General features: G+C 39.7%; 3 protein-coding genes across 3 annotated transcripts; all 3 read right to left on the bottom strand.

Annotated features, from left to right (window-relative positions):
- Positions 1 to 1,008: 1,008 nt before the first annotated feature.
- Positions 1,009 to 12,469, bottom strand: tnni3k (TNNI3 interacting kinase). Its single transcript, XM_053322841.1, has 25 exons — positions 12,430 to 12,469; positions 12,060 to 12,168; positions 11,868 to 11,953; positions 11,471 to 11,568; positions 11,023 to 11,133; positions 10,826 to 10,924; positions 10,137 to 10,275; positions 9,766 to 9,910; positions 9,583 to 9,687; positions 9,344 to 9,438; positions 9,087 to 9,236; positions 8,913 to 8,996; positions 8,765 to 8,821; positions 7,958 to 8,050; positions 7,822 to 7,879; positions 7,514 to 7,708; positions 6,819 to 6,923; positions 6,677 to 6,729; positions 5,837 to 5,889; positions 5,322 to 5,454; positions 4,494 to 4,603; positions 3,171 to 3,230; positions 2,919 to 3,088; positions 1,313 to 1,392; positions 1,009 to 1,165 (listed from the first exon to the last, which is right to left on the bottom strand). Exons 1-25 carry the CDS (start codon positions 12,467 to 12,469, stop codon positions 1,086 to 1,088), a joined length of 2,508 nt encoding a protein of 835 aa, XP_053178816.1. The 3' UTR covers positions 1,009 to 1,085.
- A 937-nt stretch (positions 12,470 to 13,406) lies between these two features.
- Positions 13,407 to 16,372, bottom strand: fpgt (fucose-1-phosphate guanylyltransferase). The gene is made up of 4 exons (XM_053322844.1): positions 16,257 to 16,372; positions 15,951 to 16,118; positions 15,538 to 15,630; positions 13,407 to 14,897 (listed from the first exon to the last, which is right to left on the bottom strand). The coding sequence occupies exons 1-4, from the start codon at positions 16,327 to 16,329 to the stop codon at positions 13,486 to 13,488; spliced, it is 1,746 nt and encodes a 581-aa protein (XP_053178819.1). The 5' UTR covers positions 16,330 to 16,372; the 3' UTR covers positions 13,407 to 13,485.
- A 2,043-nt stretch (positions 16,373 to 18,415) lies between these two features.
- Positions 18,416 to 26,967, bottom strand: acot11b (acyl-CoA thioesterase 11b). Its single transcript, XM_053322843.1, has 16 exons — positions 26,795 to 26,967; positions 25,462 to 25,660; positions 24,770 to 24,839; positions 24,536 to 24,596; positions 24,338 to 24,439; positions 24,114 to 24,249; positions 23,870 to 24,023; positions 23,471 to 23,590; positions 23,172 to 23,310; positions 22,974 to 23,029; positions 22,276 to 22,342; positions 22,087 to 22,170; positions 21,656 to 21,789; positions 20,749 to 20,880; positions 20,468 to 20,594; positions 18,416 to 20,268 (listed from the first exon to the last, which is right to left on the bottom strand). Exons 2-16 carry the CDS (start codon positions 25,649 to 25,651, stop codon positions 20,068 to 20,070), a joined length of 1,773 nt encoding a protein of 590 aa, XP_053178818.1. The 5' UTR covers positions 25,652 to 25,660; positions 26,795 to 26,967; the 3' UTR covers positions 18,416 to 20,067.
- Positions 26,968 to 27,895: the final 928 nt, after the last annotated feature.

Here is a 27,895-nt window from a genome sequence, read left to right as displayed (position 1 = left end):
AATTTGGTTTCTGTGTTTATTCTTCATCCATCAATCACCAAAATGAAGCTGCGTAATGTGTTTTGACAGCTGCCGAAAATGTTTACAATAGACCGTCTCTTCCTATTGTCAGAGACATAGTTAGTGTGAGGTATCAAGTAAGCTACAGCTGCTATTGCCTATTACCTGTAAACAGATACTCTCCCACTCTTGCTCACAAATGATTGAATAATTCATAGTTGTTGTTGGACTCCTAGAGCTTAGTTTGCCTTGATGGACCTGAGCACACTTTTACATTTCCATTGACTGACTCGCTGTGTAGAAGCACGATATTACAGTACTTTAGCTTCAATCTGTAATTGCACTGTCATTTTAGTTAGTGCTTTGACATAATTGTTTAGACAAAAGTATCTAGACATCGAAGGAAATGATAAGCTAATCCGACATGGATAATTAAATCTTCATTATTAAGCTGATAATTAGTTGACAGAACAGTGGTTACATGTGGTATGTCAAATCTAGGCACTGATTTGTGTCATAATTGCTGCTAACACTACCTCTTTTTGACAAAAAAATATAAAAAATATTTATTTGTATTGCCTTTTCATCTGATTTGCAGGGCTAGTGTGGGTTTTGTGAGGCTTCATCTTTTCATTAGATTATTATCTGTCAATGACTGGATGCTTGTGTGATTTGCCCATTCAAAAAAATAAAAACAATGAGCTGGACTTTCTGGGATTTTTTTTCTCTTCATTTAGATACACTAAATGTCTGGATCTTTGTATTTATGCAAATCATATACACAAAAACAATAATTTACTCATCAAACATATTTACAAGAACAGAAAAATGCACAAATTTTACACTTTGTTTGTAACAAATGAACTTAATGTAACACAGGGAAAAAATATTGGGAGGTAAGGTATAAATTGACAAACCATTCATCCCTATACATTCTGCTACAACGAAACACACACAGCTTAGATAACAAGTTAGTCAGCAAGATCTACTACATCTACCACCTGTGTATTACAGTGAAATATCAATAACAGCGACCAGTGTCTGAATTAGTTAGCACATAATAAAGAGTGTTCGGAGCTCTTGAGTTAGTTACTGTCTTCAAAGCTACCACTGCTGCTGTAGGAAGAGCAGAATCGCATTGTGCTCATTGGATCAGACACATATCCTGAAAAGAGAAAAGGAATGATGACTGTGATACTTAATTTATTCATAATATTGACAATAACCTCAAAATCACTATAGACTCCTACAAAGTGCAAAGTTTTAGCAAATACTTCAAAAATCATTAGGAGACAATCCTTTGCAGACTAACCGTTTCGATCAATAGGAGAAAACTGCATGTTCCTTCTTAGTTCCTCCAGAGAAAGGCCTCCAGATGCACGTCGCCCTTCACTGAAAATTAAGAATAAGTACAGTAAACTCAGCCCTGACTCATGAATCCACTGCAACACTAATCCATGTATAATACTGCTTCATTTACATCAAGAAAGACGGAGGCGATGGGAGGTAGACACAAGCAGAAGTAACACAATATCTAATGTCTGACCCACAATGAGGCCGCTCTCACTTTCTCTGCTGGAGTAGCGATGACAGACACGGTCGACAAACTGTTTCATAAAATAATAATTGAAAAAAACATCTTTACAAAAGATCAGTGATATTTATTTATGGAGAATATGAACTTTATTTATTCATGACTTGTGAAAGTTACACTCTATGTGGTTGAATTAGCATTTTTTTTGGAGAGGTCGTATCAGGGTATAACTGACAGGTCAACACCACACCATAATAACCCCACCTCCTGTTACTGGATTCATAGTGACTGTTACCAGACTCCGACTCTTCTCTGTCACACACACACACACACACACACACACACACACACACACACACACACACACACACACTCTAACTACAGAGGCTCCGAGCCAGGCGTCTAACAGAGACCTTCCTCCTCGGTCAGAATGCCATGCATGTTTTATTGCATTTGCTTTCCTTTGTTTCCTGTTCGGTATCCGAGCAACTCCGCTCCTCACTGTTGCAGTAAGTATCTTAATTGGTCTACATGTTACTGGCACAGGGGTTGTTTTCTACAAAGTGTGCCCCAATGAGAACAAGCCCAGACATGATGTTTGTGAAATTCCTGCTAAAAATCAAACACTCTCGTTGGAATTTCCTTTGTTCAAGTTGTTTTAGGCAACATGTTTTAACCCTTATCCACATCAACTATGAGAATGATTAACTGTGTACCAAATTTAAGATTTTTTTTTATGACTACCTGTATAAGAGCGACTAGATTTTTAGTTTGATCTTAGATTCTTTGGGGTAAAGAAAAACACACAGTATGTTCAACCAATCCAAGGTCACTGTCAACTGTGGCATTTTAGTCAAACATATTGTTGTACTGTGGTAACTGGAGCAACGATGACTCATTATGACCAAAAGCCAACTGTCCTGGTGGTACATTTCCAGATTAGATTGTTTAGCTTCCACACTGCCACATTATCTCTTCAGTGCAGCTTCACTAAAAGGTTTTTTTTTTTTTAAACGAGATTCCGCTAATGAAACTTCTTCATAGTAATTATTATAGTTATCATTGTAAATGTCAGTGGGCCTAGATAGATAGATAGATAGATAGATAGATACTTGCTGTGAATTTTGATAATACTTCTGAAAAAGAAGCCTAAGCTGCTGTTTAATTATGTACAAACCAAAAACACAAACTACTCTTTTTTTTACCTATCAAAATTATATTTTTTGTCGTAGGAAAAGAAAGACTCATAAGCAAAGCCCCATGTAAACAATGTAAGCTTATTAAGCCCCCAACCAGAGCCAGTGACAGTCACTAGCTGGGGACTGAATGCGTTATTCACCCTCTCGACCCTCACTTGTCTGAAGAGATGCTTGAGTTCTCTTACCTCTGAGTCCAGAAGGCATAGGCGCGAGTGTTGAGAGCGTACTCGAGCTCAAATCTGGAACGTAGGGCAGCCACGTGGCTCCGGCCTGGTCCTCCACGCCCGAGCAGACAGTCCGAGGAGGTGGAGGGTGACAGGGAGCCACTGCTGTTACTGGAGGCTGGGGACATCAGCTGTGACACACACACACACACATACTGTACATCAGCAGGTGCTCAAATGAAGAAGTCATACTCATCAAAAAACATTTCATACCTCAACATTGCACAAGCATTCCTCGAGGTTGGTTACTACTTCAGAGAAATCCGGCCTGTCCTAAAAATGAGAAAAACAAACAACAATTATTTTTGCTTCAAGGCTGAACACAAACACACAGCTGTACTCTCTCTGACACTGTCCCATATGTTCTGCTCAGTTTAGTCCACCCACACATGAAGCAAAGGTGAACTCTGCTTCAAAAGCCACCCACAGATCTTTTGCCTCACTGTAAAAGATAAAACATCGCCACCACGGAGCTTTTCAATAAGTTATACATCACTTCCTCACAGATCCGCCTGTATGCTGCTGTCAATGAATGAAACTGAAACAAAAGAAACACAAGGAAGGCTCCTGTAAATGTTTCTTAATTTGATTTTTCTAAATGCTCTTCATACATTATTGTGTTAATGTAGTTATTGACATTGAACAAGTAAAGAAAAAACAGATTTATATTAATATAGCATTTGTTTTGCCTCAAATGTTTGTGTGTGGTGCATGTGGTGATTTTCACAAGCCTATTAAGAATGTTTTAAAATGTCAAATTGCATGGGTGTCACAGAAAAAAAAGTTCATCTGAAAGCCATGTTGTCAAATCTGCTTACACCTCACATTCAATCAAAGTCTCTAAAGGCTCAAACAAGTATATTTTTCCCAGACAAAGCCTGTAAACACTGCAGCGTGTTCTACTTTTAAACCCCTCGAGAGCTGGTGCACAGTACAGGTGAGGCAGAGGTGTGCACTCTTGAAACCTTGATCACACTCTTGTTAAAAGATATCTTGATGAGGTGGCACTGGGGCAAGACGATCACCAGGGGAAGCACTTCCATGATAACTAAACAGCCTTAAGAGGAAAACAAATAAGATGTACCACAGAGGGAGAAATGTGCTAACACGCTCTGCTGTGTAATGATGTGTCTTAATAAGGTCAAGGAAAAACATGCCTGGCCAATTATGAACATGGCAGCACTGAGGGAAGATCATCTAGGTCATGTGTGCCTCTAAATGTGAACAGTCATCTAGGGATATGACTGCCCTGTTCATTACCACCACACGCAGCTGACTCAGCATGGTATCTCATTGGCTTCTTAGAGCCTCAGTATGTCTAAATAGCTGAAGGCATGAAAGGATTTTGTTGGTGAGATCGTTTTACAGTTTGAAACTATAAATCGATCCTTGGTGAGAGCATAATAACAATGCATGGTGGATACAAATTACATTATGCAACATTACTGTAGAAAAAATGTATATTAACTGAAAATAGGTTATTCTTACTCATAATCAAGGCTCAAATTAAATATGAGAAGGCGAGAGCTTGTTTACCTCTGGGCAGGCATTCCAGCCTCTCATCAGGAGAGCAGAGATGGGTTTGGGGATGGAGTAACCAACAGGAGGCCGGATGTGATGGTAGGCCATGTCTGCCGCGGCAGCAGCTGAGGACAGGAGAACATCATCAGGTCTTCACGTTTTAAAATTGTGTTTTCTTTAAAAGCTCAGCACTGATTTAATAACTGAATGATGGTACTGATCCTCAGTATTTGAGCTCTCAGGGGCTTTGGTGTGTTTTTAAAAAACAGCCAATATTAAAGCCCCCCTCCATGCAAAAAGGGTTTGCTTTGTAAGTGAGTTTGACTCTGAAAGGCCTTTTTCACATCCATCTGTTGAAAGTGGAAAGTTTATCTGTGCTTAGCTTAAATCTGAGTATAAAGCATGTACATACATGGACAAGTTTGTGACATCACAACTTGTTTGGTAGCTAATCGTCATCCAGTATGCATCATAAATAAGTGATGTGAACACTGAGAATGGACTTTCAGTGGAGTGGGAGACATCTTGTGCCCAACAGTTTATTATTTCATATTTGAAGACTACATATTATTTCATGAACACATTTTAAGGAGATAATGAAACTTTTTTCTTTAAAAAAAAACCCATATCATTTGATTATTTCAAGCCAAATATTTGTATGTGTCTAGAATGTCTAGAGGGGATATTTAAACATCTCTGAATTTTAGTGTTATCAGTGAGGCAAATTGAATTGTATGCACTGTTGTTGAATCATATCAATAAGGTCTCTTATCAGGGGAGCCCTCAGTTTGAACTCTTGTAAGCAAACCTTTTAAGCCCATGACTGATGTGGGGAAAGATTACCAGGTTTCAGGTGAGCAAAGGGAATTTCTCCAGTAAGCAGCTCCCACAAACAGAGAGCATAGCTGAACATGTCCGCCTTCACTGAGTAACGAGTACATTGGGTGAAGACCTCTGGAGCCATCCAGCGCAGGTTCTGCATACACACAGACAAATGGATATATGCACACAGCCCATCTAAAAGATACTCACACACATGCCCAATTACTGACATAAACAGTGTGTCCCCGCAAGGGCAAGAAGCTGCTCACAGCAGGCATTTCTCAAGAGATATAACACACTTAACACCAAACTGCAGGCCAAGCACTCTGGGTAGTGATGAATCAGCACAAAATCAGCATGAAGGCAGTTTTCCTAGCTAGTGGGTAATTGATGGCAGGTGCCAGCAGAAGCTCTGGCTTAAACTCCCACAAAAATACATTTTGTGGGAATTGAAGGTGGTGTGAAAGTGTGAAAAAATGTTTTACTTATGCTGAATATGTTATTACCCCAAATCAAAAAGAGGAGAAAGCACTGACCCCTGGCTGCTTGGTCATGTTGTCCTCCTCCACTGATTGTAGAAATCTGGATTCTGCAGAGGGGTTGGAAGGACACACAGTGGTCAACAATTATTATCCACTTGCATTTTAGTCATTTAGCTGTTCTCTCATTCAGAGTCTCTTACAAGGAGATGTGCCAGAGAGCAAACTCTTGTCAGCTGAATGTCGGCATTATAATAAACTGGAGATTCATAACAAATAATCACATTTCCCTTTATTATAAGGATCAGTTATAGCAAAGATAATGAAATATTTAAACATTTTAATCTAATTCAGTGCCCAAAAGTGTTAAATGTTCAATAAATGAACCAGCTGTCTGTCATACTGAATAATCACGCAGCCTCACTTATAAAAAAGAGGCACTCTTTTATTTACACTTTATTTTCTTACTCATATACAGTATGTACATAGGTTTAAAGGACCAGTGCGTAGGATTTAGTGACATCTAATGGTAAGATTACAGATTGCATTCAAATGAGTGATTTGGATAATGGATAATGATTAGTTTTTTGCTGACTGCAGGTCCACATGAATAAAATGAAAATCATGGTTCAAAATGGTTAACATTGATCACCACTCACTTATTTTATTTTTCCAACATTTTGCATTAATGGTGTACAACCAACATTATACAAATACACACATTGTTTTGGTTTTGTCAGTCTGGTGAACAAAACCGTTGTGCTACAAGTGGCTGAGAGCTGCATTAATCTATAATGGCTGTTGGACTGACAGTTCCATCACAGTCCATCACGTCATTTACTTAATGCAGCTTTAAATTTCTTGTACAGAACAGGTAACACTGAAAAAGTCTCTTACCTCCAAAATCAGCCACTACAGCATGTCCGTCCTCATAAAGCAGAATATTGTGACTGGAAGGAACACATGTATTATTTGCGATGACAACAGTTATTCAGGCTGCCAATATTGTCCCACCACATGTCATTAGTGCAGCACCCACCTGTTGAGGTCCCGGTGGATGATAGGCTGGGTGAGGTTGTGTAGGTACTCCATGCCCTTGGCCACATCGATGGCAATGATGAGCTTGGACTGCAGGTCAATAAGCCTGTCCATTGACACATCATTAAAGCAGCAGCCACTTAGTGCCAGATCAATGGTCCCTGCCAATCACACACAGCACTTTACACAGATCAATAGTGCAGTCTATAAAGACGACACCTGGGCACACCGTTAGCGGAACACTTCATCTGGATCAATGATAATCCCGGCAAGGGGGGGTGGGAGGGGTGGGGGGATGAGGGGACGCTTCTGAGGAGGATAATGAGACCTGAAGCGGACTGCTGTGCTGTGCAAAAAACATCCTTATAATAAAGAATAAAAGAAGAATACTCTATGTAAAATGTTGCCATTATCCATTGTTTAAATACAAACCAGATTTTAATCATGATTTGTAAATGTCTTACATTTGCCTACCTTGGGGTTGGATGTGTTTGCTTATATAATATAATACATATTGTGATTGAAGATTCAGTGTGTACTGAGAAGGGCATTTTGCATTTGAAAAATAAAGCTGTGCTCTCTGATTTAGAAACTATGTAATAGCAACAATGTCTTTGACAGTGTCAAGTGTCAACAACTAAGGCACATAGGAACATGCATTACTAAGACTGTTGTGTGTGATGTATACTTCCTTACCTCTTCTGCTCATGCAGCAGGGAGAACAGTGATCCTCCAGAGACATACTGGGTGACAATGGCAAACTGGCTGGGGTCATCCAGACATGCTCCCACAAACTGGATGATACAGGGGTGATTGAGGCGACACAGTATGGAGACCTCTCTGCAGAACATATCCACATCTGACTTCGAGCAGTACGTGCTGGCTCGATAGCTAAAGAGGAGAGTGAAGATTGGGGGACTCATCAGTTTTTCTTCCTGGTTTCAACTAACAGGCTAAAAGACTTCAAAACATCATCTTCAGCTGTGTGTTAAATGGACATTTACCGTTTTATGGCAACAACTTTGTTTCTGCATTTCCCTTTGTAAACCCTTCCAAAGGAGCCTGCGAGAAACAGATTTGATTCTTAGGAATATTTTCAGATGGAGAAAACTGAATCAGAGAAGGTATGAATGGAGTTACCTGATCCAATAATTTCATTAAACTCCAGCTCAGACAGCTGAAGGTGGAAATGAGATGGAAGGCTGGCCCTGAGCAGCAGAACTTCTGCTTTCTCTGAAAATGGAGGGTAAAACAACACAGTTTCCCATTATACTTCCAGATAAATCTGCACTTGGCACATGTGAGAATCACTGTATTTTCATGGCAAATACTTATCTCAGATAATACTCATATGATGGTGATTATATAACGTACAAAACAGTGGTGTGGACATATAGACAAATTACAGTGTATGTACTATACCAGGGGAAAATATGTTTAAATCTGCTAATTTAGTTTATCTAACAAAGGTTTTATATGAGGGAGCCAGATATTATGTTCTTATAGTAACATTGGATGGGAAAAGCAGTAAGTGTTTTATAATTGTTATGGAGCATTTAGTGCCTTCAGTGTAAGCATTAACTTCACCTATTATCCCTTTAGACTGGTTAAAAGCCCTTTTTAGTAAATATCTCTGCAGCTGATGGTGGTTACTAATTCTCCATCTATGCTGTTGTTTGGTTTCAGCAGCTGATCCAGTCCATTAGCATGTTTAATCATCTTTAACCCTTGCTTGGGTTTCATCATTTTCAAATCAATAGTTTCTCAGATATTAGAAATATGGACAGATCTGTACTTCATAATTTCCCTTGGGAGCACAGCAGCTAAGTGTTATCACCAGCAGCTGAGTCCCTTCACTTGGCAACAGACACAGTGTGCACTGTTGTTTCAGCTGACAGTGGTGTGAAGTGTGGGGAAAATCTGCTGCGCTTCGCTCCACCTCACTACCTTTAGTCATGCTTTTGATCTTTCCCAGAGGAGACGGGACAGAAACATAGGACCCATCTGGAAGAGAGTTGACATATTCAGTTTAATGGTTGGACGGGTGCGCATTTATGGGAGATATTAACTTTTAGTGGTGAGAAGGTTGACTCACCACCTCCTGGCTGGGAGTATTCATTGCAGGGGGAGTCATCCGGACGTTTGTAGTGTTTCAGTAAGGTAACAATAGCATCGTGACCTGAGGTAAAAAAAAAAACCCATAAGAACAGCAACATTGGGTTTTGTTGTATGTTTCCTAACAGCTAATCTCCTTGGCAACCAAACAGACCTTTTTCATAAGCCCACATCAGGCAGGTTTGTTCGTCCTTCTCCCCACTGGATCTGCTGGGGTCGCAGGCAACCAGGTTCATGTCTGCCCCGCTGTCCAGCAAGAACTGCACCAGACGTATGTGGCCATGGAAACAAGCACTGTGCAGGGCTAAACAGTGTCACAGCAGCAGACACACAACAATAAAGAAAATCACCTGCTAATTGCACGAGTGAACAGAAAGAGTTGTGCTAGTTTTAAAGGATGTAAAAAGTCACCTGTGTGTCCATCTCTGCCCTGATGGTTGATGTTCATAGTACTCTGGCTCAACAAAAACTTGACCATGTCCAGGTCTTTACCATAGGTGCATGCACTGTGAGACAAGATCATGATCACCTCTGAGTGACAGGAGTAGCAAGTTAAAGGTGAAGTTTAAAAATTAAACTATGTACAGTACGTGTGTGATTTGTCTTTCTGTTTTGCAGACTATAAATAGAGACAGTATGCTAGTAAATACCTGTGAAGTGCTGTTTCGCTGAAGATGTTCTCCTTTGAGAGACTGTCTGTGCCAGAAAGCTGTACAATCTCCTTAACTGTTGCAAATTTGCCATTATAGCAGGCCCTGATGAAATACAACATACATAACACTTCATATCCACTTCACATCATCTGCTAATAAAAATGATGGAAATTGAGTTACAGGTGCAGTGGTGTGTCTCCGTAGATGTTGACAGAGTGAGGCTGCACGTCAAAGCTGCCTTGCAGAAGGAAGCGCACAACCTCCTGGTGACCAAAGCGGGCGCAGAAGTGGAGAGGAACGTGATCCTCATTGTCCAGAGCATTCACTAAATACAGGAGCATAAAACACAGTTTAAACAATCAATCCAGCAATTACCTCCACTACTGTTGACTGTTAACTTAATTTATGAGTGTGACATCAAGGTTAATTAGCTTCTGTACAGTTGAACAATGGATCTATTGAAGTATATTTCATGTCACACATCACTGACTCCAGTGAATCTTAGAGTGAAATCTTTTATCAAAGCACTTGTTTCAAGTCTTAAGTCTCACCGTCTGCTTTGCCTCCATCTCCCATCAGCAGTTTAATGATGCTGAGGAAGCCCTTGGCTGCAGCCAAGTGCAGCGGCCTATCACCCACCTCACCGCCCGCATTCACATCTGCCCCAAACTTCAGCAGCAGCTTTGCCACCTGAGAAGCAGAAAAGAAGAAGAGAGTCAGTTTCTGAACAGTTTGGAATATATACAAAAGTCAGTGATTCATCAGTGTCATTTATGTCAATTAAGAATGCACATAGATGGTTAACATGAAATGTATTTATTTGGATAAACCCCTTGTGATGCATCATCTCGTTTTCGAGGGGGTCCAAACATATAAACAGACATTGATTCAACATACAAACATAGACTAGACAATACAAAAGACAATACAACAACAAAATAAATAAATAAATAAAAATACAGAAAGCAAAAAACAAACAGAAACAAACAAACAAAACAACCATAAAAAAGGCCGCAATGGCCAACACTGAAACTGAGACAACAGGTAATGAATACAATCACTTCACAAGATCAGAAAGTTCATGCAGCTTCAATGAAAACAAGAACAGGTCAATTTAAGGTGAGAAGACAGAGCATGCTTAAAGATAACAAATGAAGAAATGGATCTGATATTAGCTGGTAGGTTATTCCAATCTGCTGGTGCTTAAAACATTTGTATATAAGTACATGAGTAAATGTACCTGCACATGGCCATTATAGGAAGCAATATGGAGTGGGGTAAAAAAGACAGCATCCTGGATATTCACACTAGCTCCGTGCTGTAGGAGAATATCGGTTGCCTGATGGGCGACAAAAATGGCAAATCATCAAAAGCATTGAAAAGGCCATAGCTGTTGATATTATTCCTCATGTACATTAGCCCAAGTTCAGCTCTCACCTCATGGTGCCCAGCCAATGAAGAGACATGCAGGGCAGTGAGCGCCCCATACCCAACCTGCTGCACATCCGCCCCTCCATGAAGTAATGAAGTAACCAGCTCAGCATTGTCCTGCAGTGTGGAAACAGAGGAGGAACACACCCATGCACCTTTGGGTGAAACTACTAACTATACTGCCACTACTGAATTCATATTAAATACTGATTTCAACTTTATTTTTTTCAACTTTATTTACCATGATTGTGTACTGCATTTACATCTTATCACAATTAAGCAATTCAGGCATGCAGTGTATCATACTGGTTTTGTGTGTACTTGCACTCCACCATGTGGTAAAAGTTAGAAAGCTCTTTAGCAGATGACAAAATAAATAAGACATATACAGACTGCACAGACACATTCTGAACATATGTAAGATTTGTGTTTATTGCGCTATATTTATCATCACCTTGTAAGCAGCCAGGTGGAGCGCAGTGAATCCGTTCCTGCTCAGTCTGGAAGGACGCAGGCCTTTGAGCATCAGGGTGCGGATATGGGCTTTGTTACCTGGACACACAGGTGTAATATAAGGTAATGGGAATATATTTCACTCAATAAAACACCATGGTTATTGTGAATGACCAATGGTGGAGTAACAGGGACCACAGCAAGTTGTTGTAACTGTACAGAAGATGAATTGATTTAAATAACCTTTATCTACAGTGTATTTTGAATCTGTTTACTTGTATGTAGATAACACCAAAGGTCATCTCCAGACAATAACGCCAGTCACTCCTTAGTAATCCTTCCTTCCACTGTTGCATTTTGCTAAGGAGTTATTAATAGAGTCTTGTAGTCATGCATACCTCCAACCACGCAGCAGAGATGCAGCAAGGACAGCCCCTTCTCTGTTCGGTAGCTCAAGTTCACCTTCTGAAAAGCTTCATCACAGCTGAGGCCACAGAAAAATGCCTGCTTTTGAGAACTGAAAAACCCACTGACACAGAAAAGTCAGCAAGCTTGAGCAGACTACAGAAACATGTACAGCATTTTCTCACCTGAAAGCAAGTTTGAGATCCGCAACCTCGCTGTCTTTCAGCCGTAGGTCATCTTCCAACTTCTCGATGATCACAGAGTACGACTCGCTCACCTTCTTCTTCCATTCATCTTCACAGCCCAATTAAACACATTCAAAATAACACCATTGCCTATTACTCATATTGATGATCATAATTGTATCCAAACTGTGTACTGCATTACATTTGAACACTATCATAAATCATTGTTAGTCACTAGCAGCGTTTAAAAAGGTTTGTTCAACACTTGTGATAGAGATTAATGGCAGCTAAAAGGCTTTCCACTCTCAATATAAATGTTGGCGTTAGTCATCTGTGCTCCCACACGTCCACAAACACAGCACAATATTACCTGTGCACGTCTGCGATGGTCTTGATTTGTAATTTCCCATTGATAAAGGTCCGTGATCGTTTAATGTGTGCTGTGTAGTTTGGCGAACAAGCAGCAACACAATCTCTCACTGTGCCACAATTGCACAGGTCCAGATAAAGGGGATCATGTCTGTGGGGCTAAAAATAAACACCTTTGAGTGGAAGGCCTAACAACTACGACAACTGATATCCCCCGAGCAAAACGTGGATCAGTATGACAGTGTGTGTGGTGTGTGTACAGTATACAATAAAGTAGGTGATCAGTGCACTGTCGGAGATACCGCTTAAGAAATGTGTTTTTTTAATGGACTTTGTTACAGATGTGTTCTTTTTTGGTCACACCTTTCATGCAGACATTTTATTATAGCAAGAAAAGCACAGGTAGAAAGAATAACATTAATTAACGCTCCAGACCCTTTTCACGGCAGACATTTTGACTTTTTAAAGGTAGAATTAATAACATTAATGAGGAACAGAGACATCCCTATTGTTATAATTAACACCTCTGTTATCCCTGCTTTGACAAGCCAAAACATCTGCTGTGAAAAGAGTCATTACTGCAGAGCGGCAATTGATAATGTTACACCTACACTTGACTAGTCAAAATGTGTGCTATGAAATACATCCATTCAGCTTCAGTCCCTCCCTAACCCTTATAATGGCTTTGCAGCCCTCAGAGAGACCTGCACATAGACAGCTGTCATAATATCACTACAGCTGGACATGTTAAAAAAAACAACTTAATACCTTGTATACCTTTGATATCCTTGTGTCCTGAACAAATCATTATTACTCTCACTTAAATGTTACAAGTGTGTGATGTAGATGAGGTAAAAAGATCAAGGCTTTGACAGGGCATCAAAATGTATCTATTTTTCAATAAGAAAAGCTTTTTAAAAGATTCATGGATCCATTTTATAACACATTAAATCACAAAACAAATCAATGAACAATGTATCAATAACTTATAGTACAACATTTTCTGGTAACGCCACTGACAACCCCCAACACTAAATCGAAATAAAATGCAGCAGCTTTAATTGCCGGAACGTCTCTGTGTGATCTCATCATGTAGTCCCTTTCTCAACTTCAGCATCTCCTCCAGGTTCTTACATTGTAGCGACTCTTGCATAGATATCAGCTGTGTGTCGTTGGGTAGCGTGAACGTAGAGCCACTGAGGACAGCCTGCACCATCTTGAGAGACATTGAGAATGAGTTTTGTGGGTCGGAGCAAACAGGAAACAGGCGAGCATTCCACAAACTACAGCTGGACAAGTCCCCGGAGAACCTGGAGACTTCACTATCCAGCCCCCAGTGGGATACGCACTCTGCCAGGCTGACTCCAAAAAGCTGCAGTGCTTCCATAGATGCAGGAGCTCCCACACTGCGCTTCAGGTCATCATTAATCCCAAAGGCAACAGTTATAAACCTGGGTCTGTCCTGGTGGTTCACACACAGTGAGTGCATGAAGACTTTATCAGGCACTGACAGGCCTGGACTGACCCAGCAGCTGCTGACAATACAGCCCCTGCCTACAGACACTCCTGCTCCCAGTCTGGAGTACTCCACCACTGATCCAGCTCCCACAGAGCAACTGGGATCGAGGATGCTGCACATAACGCAGCATCCTTCAGTGTTTTCATCTGAATGTACGCTGAAAGCAGACGTCAGGAGGCCCAGCTCACTCCTCAGCACTGCGTCCTCAGTGAGGTGAAACAGGTATTCGGACGTGGTCCCGATATGGTAAAACTTGGAGTTATTTAGGAGAATGACATTCAGGGGAGTCCCTCTGAGCAGATGGAAGATCTTCTGGCGGATTTCCACCAGACTGCTCTCCTCTTTGGTGACATTAGCAGTGTTGCGGGTGTACTCTATCGTTGCTTCTGAACCCAGTGCTTGGAGAAAATCCCCATACGCATCTATCTCACATTGTAAAGGTCCAACTTCTTTCAGCAAATTAAGAAGAGACTGTGCAGTTTTAAAGTCGATGTAATAGGTGCTGTCTGTGTAGACAAACTCAGATAGAGTGTCAGATAGAGCAAAACAACCGCTCCACCTCTGACAAACAGCACCACTCTCTCGCATCTTATCCATGTTTGGTTTGTGTAGAAAGCGTAAGCAGGGAATGTTCTCCATTTGCGAGTGTGTGGACTTTTCATTTGAATCTAACACAAACACGCCGTGGGTCGTTCCGACAGACAGCGAGGAGGGGTGAGCTAAAGCTGTGAAGCCAGGTTTGTCAAATTTAACAATCTCATCTTCAGCAATACTGTAGAGCTCTATGTCATCTGAACAGGTCACCAGTACGCCGGGCTTCATATGAGCTGGGAAATCCACATACATGGCCAGTTTGAGTTCCAGCATCTGGAAGAGAGGGTCACCCAGAGGTGCAGCGGTGAAGATCTTTCCAAGGGCGCTGGCACTGGGCAAACGCTGACTCGACCCTCCTAGAAGAATGAGAAAATGTTTAAGTTCGAAACATCACAGACAGCAGGTGACTTAACTAAGTTGTCTGAGCATTTGCAATCACACCCTTAACTTTGGAGTAACCTGCTTCAATTAAAAGATTAAATAAACTACCTGAAAAGTCATTTTTGGATACTTGCTTTGAAGTTATAAAACGTATTAAGTTCAATTCAGACTTTACTAAGGACACAGCTCATGGGGGGTCCATGGCACAATAAAATACAAATACAAAGAAGAAAAAATAAATAATTACACAATATCTAAAAAAGAAGAAATCCATGCATACAGGCTGGAATCTAACAGCGCACAATTCAGGGTTTGTTAAGGCTACAATAACACGGTTTGCAGAATCAGATAACTTACATAGACATCTAAATAAACTTTTTCATATTACAACAGAGCAAGTGGGTTCACCGATATTTACAATCACTTGACTTGTGATGCAGCCTCATTATACTGTCATCGAGCCCTAACTTATACCATCATAATAATTTGGAAGATAATATACTAATAATATACTAAGATAACTACTTTCAAATTTCACACACACAAATTGTGATAGTCAGATTTTATAAACCACACATTTAGTGACCAGCATGCATTGGAGGAAAAGAGACAGACCTGCATGGATCAGGATGACTCTCAGTCTGCTCAGAGCCTTCCCGTACATGTCCTTTAGCTGCTGCAGAGCGTATAGAGTGGAGCCCCCATTCCCTTCAAAACACAAAATGATTATAATCAGTATTGCAGTGATTTGTTGTAGAGCTGCAATTAATTTGAACTGATTCAAAACAACAGAAAATTAATCAGCAACTATTTTGATAATTCAATAACCATTTTTGGTCGTTTTTTAAAACAAATATGTTGGTTTCAGCTTCATTCATTCATCATGCATGATACATCAACAAGTTATTTGACACATTAATTAATTAATATGATCATTCGTCGCAGCTTTACTTTGTTGACACCCCTCAGCAACAAACAGAGGGACAGTAAAATGAAATTGGAGAGTGCTGTCTGTCTGACCCGCTCACCTATTTTGGGTCCAGGCGGGTCTGAGAAGACCTTATAATGGATTCCTAGGGGAAGCTCCTTCCGGTCAACTTTCTCACTGATCTGCAGCTCATATGCTTCTCTCTGGATCCCATCCACAGCAGTCACAACCACCACATCCCAAAACTCACCTGGCTGCACCTCTGCACCTTCAGACGAAGCAAAAAGCAGCTTGTTATAACATACTTAGTTTATACAGACGCTTCAATGAAGCCACGGTTTGCAGATAAACACAAGTGAAGCTAAATATTGGGGAGAAACATTGAAGAGTCAAAAGTGAAACCTACCACGCAAAGAGTTAAACCTCCTGATTTTCTCTCTTGTTGCAAGTTTTAACTTTAAGCTACATTCATGGTTCATATTGTCGTTTTCAACGTCCTGCAAGTATATTGTCTGATAAATGAAGTCTACACTGTAGCAGACCGCTGTCTCGCGCACTACCGGGTGTAGTCACGTGCTTGTGTTTACAACATGGGCGGGGTCAGAGGGAAGCACGTGGTGAGGGTGAACGTATGTGAACTGCCCCCAATAATTCCAACCAACTCGACACCATCACAAACACACCATACATTTTTAAAATATATTATTATATATATATATTATTTTCATTATATTTATTTTCAGTCCATTTTCTTTATTAATTTATCCGTGCATTCATTTTTTCTTTTATTCATTATTTATTCATGAATGATATCCGTCTAAAACAATGGTTCCCAACGTGCTGGTCGGGGCCCCCACAAGGGGTCGCTGGATTAGGCGTTGTGAGATGATAGGACAGGATAGGATACAAGAATTGTTGCTGCTTTATTTCTTGTAGATGTTCACCTCCTCCAGCCTCTCAAAGTTATTCTAATAGAGTAAACCCTCTCATAGAGCTGCTAGGGTTTGGACTGATAGACAAAACTAGATATTTGAAGTAACTTTGAATTGTGGGGGACTTTAACAGTATTTTTCACTTCTTTCTGACATTTTATGCACAAAACGATTAATAAAGACAATAACTGGTAACTTAAATGGTAGACAGTGCTAACCTGCTTTATTTTAAGGGGTCACAAGTCAAAAGGGCTGGGAACCACTGGTCTAAAGTACTGTTTCAAAGCCTTGTAGTAAATAAATACGTGGAGCTGAAACACTGAGTCATTTTAATCTATTACTGGATCAGTTTGACATTTATTTGCAACAATTTGATTTTCAACCAACCAGCCAAGTAATTTTTCAAGATAAAATACCAAAATCTGGCCAATTACAGCTCCTCATATATGAATAATATCCTGCATTTGTATCATATGACAGAAAACTGAAACTCTTTGGGCATCATATTTTCTGGTAATGAACCAAATGATCAATCCACAGTATTTCTTAGATTAACCAATAATGAAAAGAATTGTATGCTACAGCTTTAGTAGTTTCAATGAAATATATGTTGTTGTTTTTTTGTCTACATACATTTTCAGTATAATTAGGGCCCGAGCACTGACCTTTGCGAAGCCCTATTGCATCCGTAAACCGACACGCATGGGGTGGCGAGGGCCCGTTCATCGCTGCTTGCAGCTTTAATTTAATTTGTTTTACCTAAAAACTGTTAAAGCTAGATATCTTGAGTCTAAAATAAGAACCAATTAAGATTCATTTGGGTCTAATTAGTAGAATGTAAATGCTTCCTCAGGTACCTCAAAGTTCCAGATACAATACTAAGAACATGACCTCAGTATCCTGAACAGCAAATGCAGCCATGTGAACTGCCTGTCAAGTAGTCTACATGTTGTTTTTGTAGTTGTAGTTAACTTTATTAACAGACAATTGATTTCAGCTCACAAACACTGATGTGTATGTATATATATATATACACACACATATGTATATATACACACACATATGTAAAAACTGGCTGGTCAATCAGAAATAGCTGAATATTGTTTTAGCCAGAGGCTATAAGCACGTTGAAGCACCTGAATCTCCAGGACAACAATGTGTAGAAATGTCCAGGGATTTGTTGTCTGCAAAAAACTCTTATATCTCACTGGTACTACATGAGAAGTGACAGACATGGCATCATTAACATCACTTTCATAAATGTGAGTCAATCTACTGTATCGACTGTATTAAGACAGAAACAAGATCAGGCCAAAGTCTGAAGTAAGATTAAAGTAATGTATCTGCAATGTTACATGGTATCAAAGAAATTCATTATTTGTGACGAAATACATTTTTCATCTGTTCAGACTCAGACTGACAAATCAAAATGAATCATGATTAAATAATTGTGTGATACACCAAGTAAAAATAGAAATGGTTACTGCTTCTCAATTATAAACATTACTCTATCTTTTCGCCATTATTGTCAACTGATGCTTGAAGGGTTTTTTGTTGTTGTTGTTGTTGCTTTTTTTCACCATGCAAGACATTTTAAGGTATTGACACCAAATCGAAAAATCACAACAGACAATTATTTATCCATTTATTCGGCATTCAGTAATTACTGCTTTAGGATATTTATTCATTTTTATATTGGCTAAGATTTTGAGAATCATAGTGCCTTGATTGAACACAAATAACTTAAACCACATCATTCATCCAGTACTCATACAGCTGGTTGCTCAGGGCCCTGCCTGCCAGGTGAAAACCTACAGGTTGCAGGCAGATCATGAGTAAAGAGTTGGTAAACTTGTCTACAGAAGCAAAGAATCAGGAACTGGGGACAAGCAGATGTAGTATGCCAGGAAAAAGCTTTCTACATTTGTAAAATAGAGCAGCAGGAGGAGGAAGACTTGAGAGTGGGCACTGATGATGACCATATGGTTGTAGGGGGGGCGCAGGTTGCCTCACTGACCGGCCCCTTTAACAAGAATAGCACACATCAGATGCTGTTCAGTGACCTGCAGTGTAGTGTGAACTGGCAGCGAGCGTCGTTCTACAGGCCAAACCAAACAAGACTCATCCATGTTTTCTTTGGACAGATTTATTCTGTATACTGAGCAGCTGCCAGGGTTTCATCAATTTACCTAAAATTCGTGAAGACTAGGAGAAATTAGGAGGGGATTACTGACATTTTTTGAACGCAGATGCATTTGCTTATGCTGTTTATCTAAAACCAGGAAGCGGTGAGGCAATAACAGGATGATCATGGAACAAACACAATACCTGGAAAACAAGCAGAGCCACCTTCTCCCATAAACCCCAGTCAGAGGCACCCAGAGAAGGATTAGACCTGACTGTTTCGCTCATACTCCATTAAACTCCCCAGCTGGTCTACCCCTATTACAAAACTAACATCACAGTTACAGTGGGATACCACTGCAAGCTGTGTTTTGTTTTTGTTTTTTGTAGATGAAAATTGGTTGAGGAAGGGTAGGAATGCAGAGGGGAGGGAGGTGAAAACCAAAAACAACAGCTTAAATGAGCAAAATCCACTGGTCTACTGTGCTTATTTCTTCAGTTACTTTCTCTAAAACTGTACACTGTTTTCTAAAGCAGCATTATTACACACTAAATGTACATATTAACTTATATTTTAAAAATGTAATATTTCAAAAACTTGACTCTGACAGGAGGTAGAAAATAAACTATAACAAAAGGAGGCTGATTGAAACATCTCAGCTTAAACTATCTTTATCCTTGTGTTATTTTCTCAATAGACTGGTCACACCATTAAAAAACATGGTTCTCTCAAGATAATAGATTGCAAAAGTCGTGTTAAATATTTAAAACTATGTACCAAAATATGATTTATGTATAAGTTAGTATTGCACAGAAAGTTAACCATAGTTTACTGGCTCTAATAAAAACCTAAGGAGCTTAAAATCCAAGAGAAACATTTTGCACTCTTGCTTCACACCTATTAATCTGGCTGAGAATAAACAGCAGGTTCTTAAAAAGCGAACGCTGTATTTCTTCAGCCTTTTTAGAGAGCATTTTCAGAATGGATAAAGTCGTAAGTAAAATCGTAAGTATGAACTCAGGTTTAAAGAGTTACAAACAACCTATAATCCATTGCAAAGACGTTTGTAATCTCAGAGTGGGGCAGTTACATTCAACTGTAGCTTCTTAAAGAGCACGGCACCTCCACAACAGAGGTGAAATGAAGTCAGAGACAGAATGCTATTTCTCCTTTTCCAGAGAGACTATGGTAGCACAGTTGTGTTGCAGTGCAGAGTGTGGCAGAGCAGCCAGGCTGTCCTTGTTGGCCTCCAGGAAATGGCTACAGGCGGAAAAAGCGTTGTAAAAGCCAGATGAGAGTCCAGCGATGTCTGTGGAAATGTAGGGAAGGACACCTGGTGTGGCCTGGTTGTAGTAGGTGATCTGAAAAAGAACACAGGTCAGATGTGGTGGGGTAGAACTTTCCATCTCGTCATTACTTTGCTTTTGTTGTTGTGAACTGTTGTGAACTGTTGTGAACTGTTGTGAACTGTTGTGAACTGTTGTGAGCTAAGCGAGCGATGCAGTAATGTCCTAAAGAGTAACTCTAGGAAACATTCATGCCCTCTCTCAGTTGGCCAACCTTGGTGACAATACTGGACTCTTCCCAGATTGTGAAGCCAGCGCAGAGCACCTCTCCCCTGGTGTAGTCCTCCGTGGGAGGGTGAGTGGGCAAAGTGACAGAACGCAGAGCAATCAGATATGGGTCCCTGAGAGGGACAAAAGAAGATAGTATCATGAGACTTTATGAAAGAGCAAGCGGGAGGCAGAAATGCAATAACCCTGATGCATAACAGATACTATAAGGTAGAAAAGGAAATAAGTAATATCAATGTGTCTATTATTATATGGTATGTTCCACACCTGAAGTCACATGGCTTCCTCCTAGATGCCAGTAAAATGAAGTCCTTGCCCTTGCCCCTTTTACTGACAGAGGGTGTAGCTACGCGATAAAGGGTGTCATCCTCATCTGCCTGGGTAATCACCTCACACTCCCTGCAGTTGACAAGATTAAATCAGCTTTATATCTCACACTTGCTGTCACTTTAAACAAGTACATCAATGAGCATCAGAGTGAAAGCTTTCAATATGTGCTAACACACAAATAGTTCCTCTTTCATGACATGTAACATTAGGGGAAAATAGAATAAATAAAGCTGTATAACTTTTCCCTCATGTTCCTCTTGTTGGTTGCTGTAATAGTATATTAAGACTGAGGAATCCCAAATGAAAAGAAATCTCATGAAAAAAATGATCATGACCAAAACCACCAAAAATCAATCTTACAAACAAGTATTGCAAACAGGTAAGCCTGATCTAGCTTATCCCTCTGTGCCACAGAGCTCCATTGTTGATCAAAAAACACATAATAGAGCCACAATGCTGCACTGACTGAGTGACACCTTCCTTTATTAACATGAACATGTACATTTTTAATTAATCCCACTGTGGCTGATACCTGCTAAAACTACAAATGTATAATAATCCACTGCTGAAAACAGTCCTAAGAAACACTCTATTTTCTCCTGTTTGAGTGACATTTACTACAAACTACAAGACCCAGCTTTTATAGGAAGTGACAGTGTTTTTTTTGAAAAATTAAAAAAACTATATTTGTGACCCATTTTTAATGATTCAGTAGAAAACAAACAGGCTTTAGTATCTTGGGGCTACTGAGCAACAGAATTACTTATTGTTTGTTTTAATCTTGTCATGCGATCATAAAAATCTACATTAACTGCTGAATGTCAAAGATGTAAATGTTACTGACTCGTAATGCTGGTCCCACTCCTTTCTCTTCCTTAGGTCTGACAACATGTGGAACGTCTGCTCTGCTGGGACGCTGACGTGCATCTCTATCTTGAAACACAACACCTGGTTTTCCTCCAGTGTGTACAGTCTGACCTGAGGAATGGAGCGCATTGACAAAAAGGAGGTGGGCCCATCGTCTATGAATTGTATTCAATCCAGATATATAATGCACGCACATCACATGTTGTCAAAACTGTCACATCAATTGTTGGGTTCATGAGTGATTGTAAATAAGGCGCATCTATTTAGAATAGCATTTTTTTTAGGTCTCATCCTACTCTGAGCCATCACTGTGACTAACATAATACAGATCAGGACGCACCGTGGAATCACAACAGCTGTGACTGTTTATCAAGCAATATCCTGGACAATAATACATGTTGTACAGACCTTATTTTTCTCAGAGGTTAACACCCAGTTGTTTCTGGCATCCATCAGTTTCAGTGCTGATACATTATTGTAGCTCAGGTACATCTGAAAACAAAACAAAGGACTGTCTGAACTCTGAAGCGTGAATATGGTGGCAGTATCTGACAACAGGTAGCCTGGTTCTGTTTGCCCAGAAAAGAACTGCAATACCTGGTTACTTGGATCCCAGGGTACAGACACAGGCACCTCGGTTTGCTTGCAGGAGATAATGTATTTCCTGTAAACACGTAGGGCAGTAATGATTTACATTCAGAGACAAAAGAAAGACCAAAAGCCTGACCGCAATAAACACTTTCAGTCTAGAAGTGATCCCTGCATGTTTGGGTATCAAACAGTCGAATACAGATTATACTGGAGGCATGGTACTTTACAGTTGAACAATGAGTGTATTATGCTTGACAGACTCTGCACCAAAGTCTGCTCAGCTGTGATATGCTGCCCTGCCGTGTCATGTGCTGCTGCAGAGTTTTGTAAACAGTAGATTCTGCAGCTCACTGGACAAACTATTAAATGATAACACAGTTACAGTATTACCTCCAGAGTTTTATACCAAATTATCATCTATAGTTGTGTTTTCAGTTATTGTTTATGTATACATTTTGTCAATGTTATATCCTATGTGTGTATGTATGTATGTAATGTTGGATATACTATAGGTCTATTTGGGCTTGAAACTTTTTTAAATGTGCAGATGATGGTGTGTACTTTGGGAAATAGAAATATTTTTTCTGTGTATAGGCCAACCTTTACATTGTAAATAATATTCAGTATTCTTTTGCAATTACCCATGTTAGCCCTCAGTCAGTCTACAAACAATGAAACCTGGAAACAAACCAGGAGACACTAACCTATCAAGACGAATCTTCTTTCTTGCAACGGCTTCTTTATAACGTCTGTTTCCATCCTGTCAAACATCAGTAAATGTAATACTGAAGTCTGAAGTCCTATTATGAGAATGCTAACCACGTGAACTTGGTACTTAATTTATTTCTTTGCTGCCCTTGATGACCACTCTAAGGCAGCAACAGGACACCTGGAAAACTCACCACAGGCTCTGGTCGTATCCGTGGCAGTGTGCATGGTTTCCTATCACTGTCCAGTACCTCAAAGGTCATAAAGGCACTATTTATATGACGCAGAGGTTCTCCACCCTTGTAGGCCTCTGCACAGACACCCACCTCCATACTAGAGCATGCATGCAGGCACATGGATCCACAAAAAGACATGGAAACAAATCAGTAAAGTATAAATACACAAGTAATTGGCTTAATAGAGCAATAGAAATAGATTGAAAACATTAGATAGATGAGCTGAGAATTTTTTCCCTCTCTTGTGATGCTTTTACCTGTGCTTGAAGGCGTTGTTAACAATGGCTTTCAATACTAGTCGGTCGCCAATGTGAGACGGGCCACGAAAATGAAACATGTCTATGGTCCTCAATGTTGGATGAGCGTTACACAAGCGACTAGATCGAGATAAAAGAGGGGAAAAAAAGAAGAAGGTAACCATAGTTTGTCTTGCGTGTTATTGTTTTCGAACTTGGCCTCATTACAAAAAAGCCTCTAGACTAGGAATTCAAAGAATAGTTTGATATTTTCCAGAAATAAACGTATTCACTTTCTCATTGACCGTTAGATGAGAAGACTAATAACACTCTCATATCAAGTAATGTCAAACTATTTCTACACTAATTTAACTCCTATTCAAAATGAAGTGTGAAAAAGCTGAAATAGCAGATACACACCTTGCTGCAATTGTAGCTACATTCTCCATCCAGGCCATGATTTGCCCCCCAAAGGTGCTAACTTGGTGGTTGGCATGGGGTGGTAGCACTAGCTCCACACTTTCCACCCGTGTGCGCTCAGCTGGCACAGCATCCTCATACTCCTGGCATTCTCCTGGTGAGAGTGCAAAAACAAAGAGCTTTAATCCATCAGATTTCCAATGGTGCAGACGCCTGGCGAAGTGTTATGAAGCCTTATGTGTACCCAGTTGAGCTGTGCTGCTGCTCAGTAGGTCTGTAATGATCTCAGCATGGATGAGCCTCATTCTCCTCCGCTCTGCTGCCAGGCTGTACTCCATCTGCTCCATCTGTGTGTGAGGGATCACCTGCTTCAGCTGTACCTGTGTATACATATGCAAAACCTGGAGATGTGGAACAAGATTTAAAAAAATCCCTCTGTGTCCGTATCTTCAGCTTCCTGACTCTTACCTTCCCAGCTTCAGTTCGTCTGGCAACAAAGGTGGCAAAGGCATGGCAAACTTTCCACAGCCTGGCGGTGTAGAGGTCTTCACAAGTCACCAATATGCCTACCTGAAGTGCAAACAATCACCACATCAATTTCAGTTTTTTCTAAAATATGATGAATGTTCATTATGCTGTAATTTTAAAAAAACGACGCCCACTCACCTCCATGCTTGACGTGAAGGCTCTGTTGACCTTTGCTATTATGTTGACAACCTTTCCCACCCTGGAGCAGACAGATACACACGCCTCTCTTTACCATCAACATGGAGCTGTGATTATACCGTCAACACAATCTGAACTTCACTACTAAGACATAATGTTCAGTTACATCAAGGCAAGTTCTTTAAAGAATGTGTGTATATATATATATATATATATATATAATATACACCTTACCCTATGGTGTGCTCAAAATGGATGTCGTCCACAGAGGCAGTGACACAAGAACATCCTGCATGTCTCTCAGCTGAAAGAGGAGAGATTACACAAATGTACAAAGTAGGTAGTGCACAAAGCCACAGTTTATCTGCAAGCAGGGGAAAGAGAAAGCTAATAACATGTAAGTATGTGAATCTTAAAGGAATGAGGAAGTTATCATATTGAAAGACTTTAGTCTAATAATACATCTTTAATACAATATTTAACACATTTAGCTATACAGCATCAGAATATAATAGTTTTTTTTGCTGGATATAGATACATTTCAACATGAGACAACATTTGTGAGATTTTCTGTGTAATTTATACCATGTAATCTTTAATATCTTTGGATGTATTAGGCAATGTTGCAAATAAATGGGCAGGACTGCTTTATGAACATATTTTTTACGTGATTTTTATTTGTGATGAAGTGATTTTATTATTTATTCATTATCATTTAATAATTAAGCAGTATCTCAATTGATTTTCCAGACTGAGACCAGAACAAATCAAGGTCAGGTCGACCTTTTGTATACTTGACACACAAAAACAAAATAACATCAAATTCTTATAGGTGTATTTTAAAGAGTTTACATATGTCTTGAAACTACTGGGGGTTCAAAAATAATAATTGAGCTTTTGCATATGGTCTTCTGATCCTTACTTACCGGACAGGCAGGCGGTGGAGTCCATCCACTTCAGCAGCTGTCCAACACTGAGCTCCCCACAGTGGTTAGCATGGCACGGCAGCACAATCTGACTCATCTTCACTTCTGTAAAGTTTCTGTACACTTCCCCACTCTCAAGAATGAATAGCGGGTCCTGCACGGTGTCAGCATCTTTCCCCTCAGACGTCATGATGCACAGCTACACAGACAGGGAACAATAAAACCACTTCAGTACTTCCAACTTTGTGTTTTTCGCTTGGGTACGGAAGAAAAAATAGAATTACAAGTACAGTACAGTGATCCAAATGTAAACAAAATTCAATAAGTGACTGAAACCTGCATCACTCATAATTACGTCAATGAAATACTCCAATAGATGTAAATTAGCTTGAAGTTATAATCTGGTACAAATGGTGACATGACATTTATGTTTGAGCTGTAAATTGTCCCTTTTAAATCAAATAAATAAATGTGCTTTTTATTACATTTTGCATAAATAATACATGTCAGAATAACATAGTATCAAGGCTATGAAAAGCATAGTTAAATAATGACCAAATAAATCACTGATTGGACATTCATTAATTATAACTATATTAGTTGTGATGCAGTGACTAACAAAATTGATAAGTTAATGAAGGACAGAGTTGTTTGACAGTGACTTAGTGATACTTTCATCTGACATAAACCATTTTAGTAAGCTGCAACAGACATCTGTTCACAGACACATTTTACTACTTGAGTGTTGAGTCAAAAGAAAACAATTTTAATGTTAACATGTTCTGTTTTTGTCCACTACTAAATCTAAAACAAGTTTGGTCCAGTGCTTCAACATAAGGCGCTTTAATTAATCTGCAATAATTTCCCCACAACCCGGTTTATGAAAAAACTGAAATGCCTCCTTAAACCTAATGCCACTTGGTGGTACAGGCTTTTAACCACGAATGCAACTGTAGACAGTAAAAATTCAGTCTGGAACTTGTCTTTTTTAAATTATTTTTTCTTAAGGCAGTTGCAGTCAAGCTGACAGCTATTTGCCCCTAAATGAGGTATTATTGAAAACAGTTTTTGGGGAAGTGTTTGACCCTAACTTTTGCTCCAATGGGACGCCCGTGTAGTGGTCACCTGTCTTTCCTGTTATCTATGACAGCTGTAGTGACCTTTACATTGACTTCACTACAAATGAGGCATACCACAACATCCACCATGAACTTCTGTGGCAACATATTACCGAATAACAAAATATCAAGCGGACTACAACTGGATTTAGCTTGTTATTTGTGCTCTAAAATACTGTTAGACGTCACCACTGGAAAAAAAACGACTTGCTTACCCGTGCAGTTTAGGAGTTACTGCTGAAGTTGAAGAGATAAAGTCCCTCAAGTGCGAATTAATGTCGACTACAAGCCATATAAACCAGCGATGAATGAACAGTCAGCGAGCCGCACTGTGGCCCTGTCCATTTCACCCATTCCTCAACATAACACACACACACACACACACATACACACACGCACGCGCGCGCAAAAAAAAAAAAAAAAAAAAAAAAAAACAGTTCTCAGAGAGAGCGAGCGTCCCCTGTTATTTCCCACCTGCATTCCGTGAAGTCCCGCCCTTCTATACCTCTGAATGGCTCTCACTCTTCATGCCTAACTCTACCATAACCAATCCAAGAACGAAGGCAGCGAGTATTAGCCAATCAGAGACACAGTAGAGCGGGTTTTTGTGTAATGCGGGTAGGCACAAAAAAAGCCTGCAGTTCTTCTTCTTATAGGTTTTTTTTTGACGAATGGCATCCAAAATGCTGCATTGCCGCCATCTACTGGATTTAAACTAAAATATGCACTGACGACATAAACTAATAACCCCTTCCTACCCATTTCCTACTCTTCTATCACCTTTTATTCATTATCATTATTTATTCAAGTGTTTGAGAGAAACTTTTGCGGCACACCCCCTCTTGAAGCTCCCACAATACTCTCTAAATCTACATTTATGTCAATTTTCTCAGATGTTCTCCCTGTTGTCACTGAAACTACTTCTACATTTTTAAAGTTGAACTACAGTACACTGGGTTTACAGGCAAACGTCCAAGACATACGATACGGATGATAGCTTTAGCTATGTTTCTATCTATATGTTTATAATCTGGCTTCAACATTTGGGCAAATATTTAATCTTATCAGTTGCGAAAAGTTAATGAAATTCTTGAATCAAATTAAAATTAATTTGTTAGAGACTTCTAAGAAAAGTAAGTAAAGTAAAGTAACCAAGTAAAATACTCTTAAAAGCATTTAAACACTTGCTAACTCTGTGGTTTATTTTTATCCCAGGTCACTCATGACAGGCATTTTCTACTTCTGAAGTGGCAAAGTTATTTTTTCCATTTTTATAAATACTGCACTTACAAGCTTCTAATGTAAAAATGAAGGGA

This window comes from Scomber japonicus, chromosome 7 (assembly GCF_027409825.1).
Source record: "Scomber japonicus isolate fScoJap1 chromosome 7, fScoJap1.pri, whole genome shotgun sequence".
Lineage (NCBI taxonomy): Eukaryota > Metazoa > Chordata > Actinopteri > Scombriformes > Scombridae > Scomber > Scomber japonicus.
Note: the sequence above shows the minus strand (reverse complement) of the source record. Positions and strands in the feature narration are given on the sequence as shown.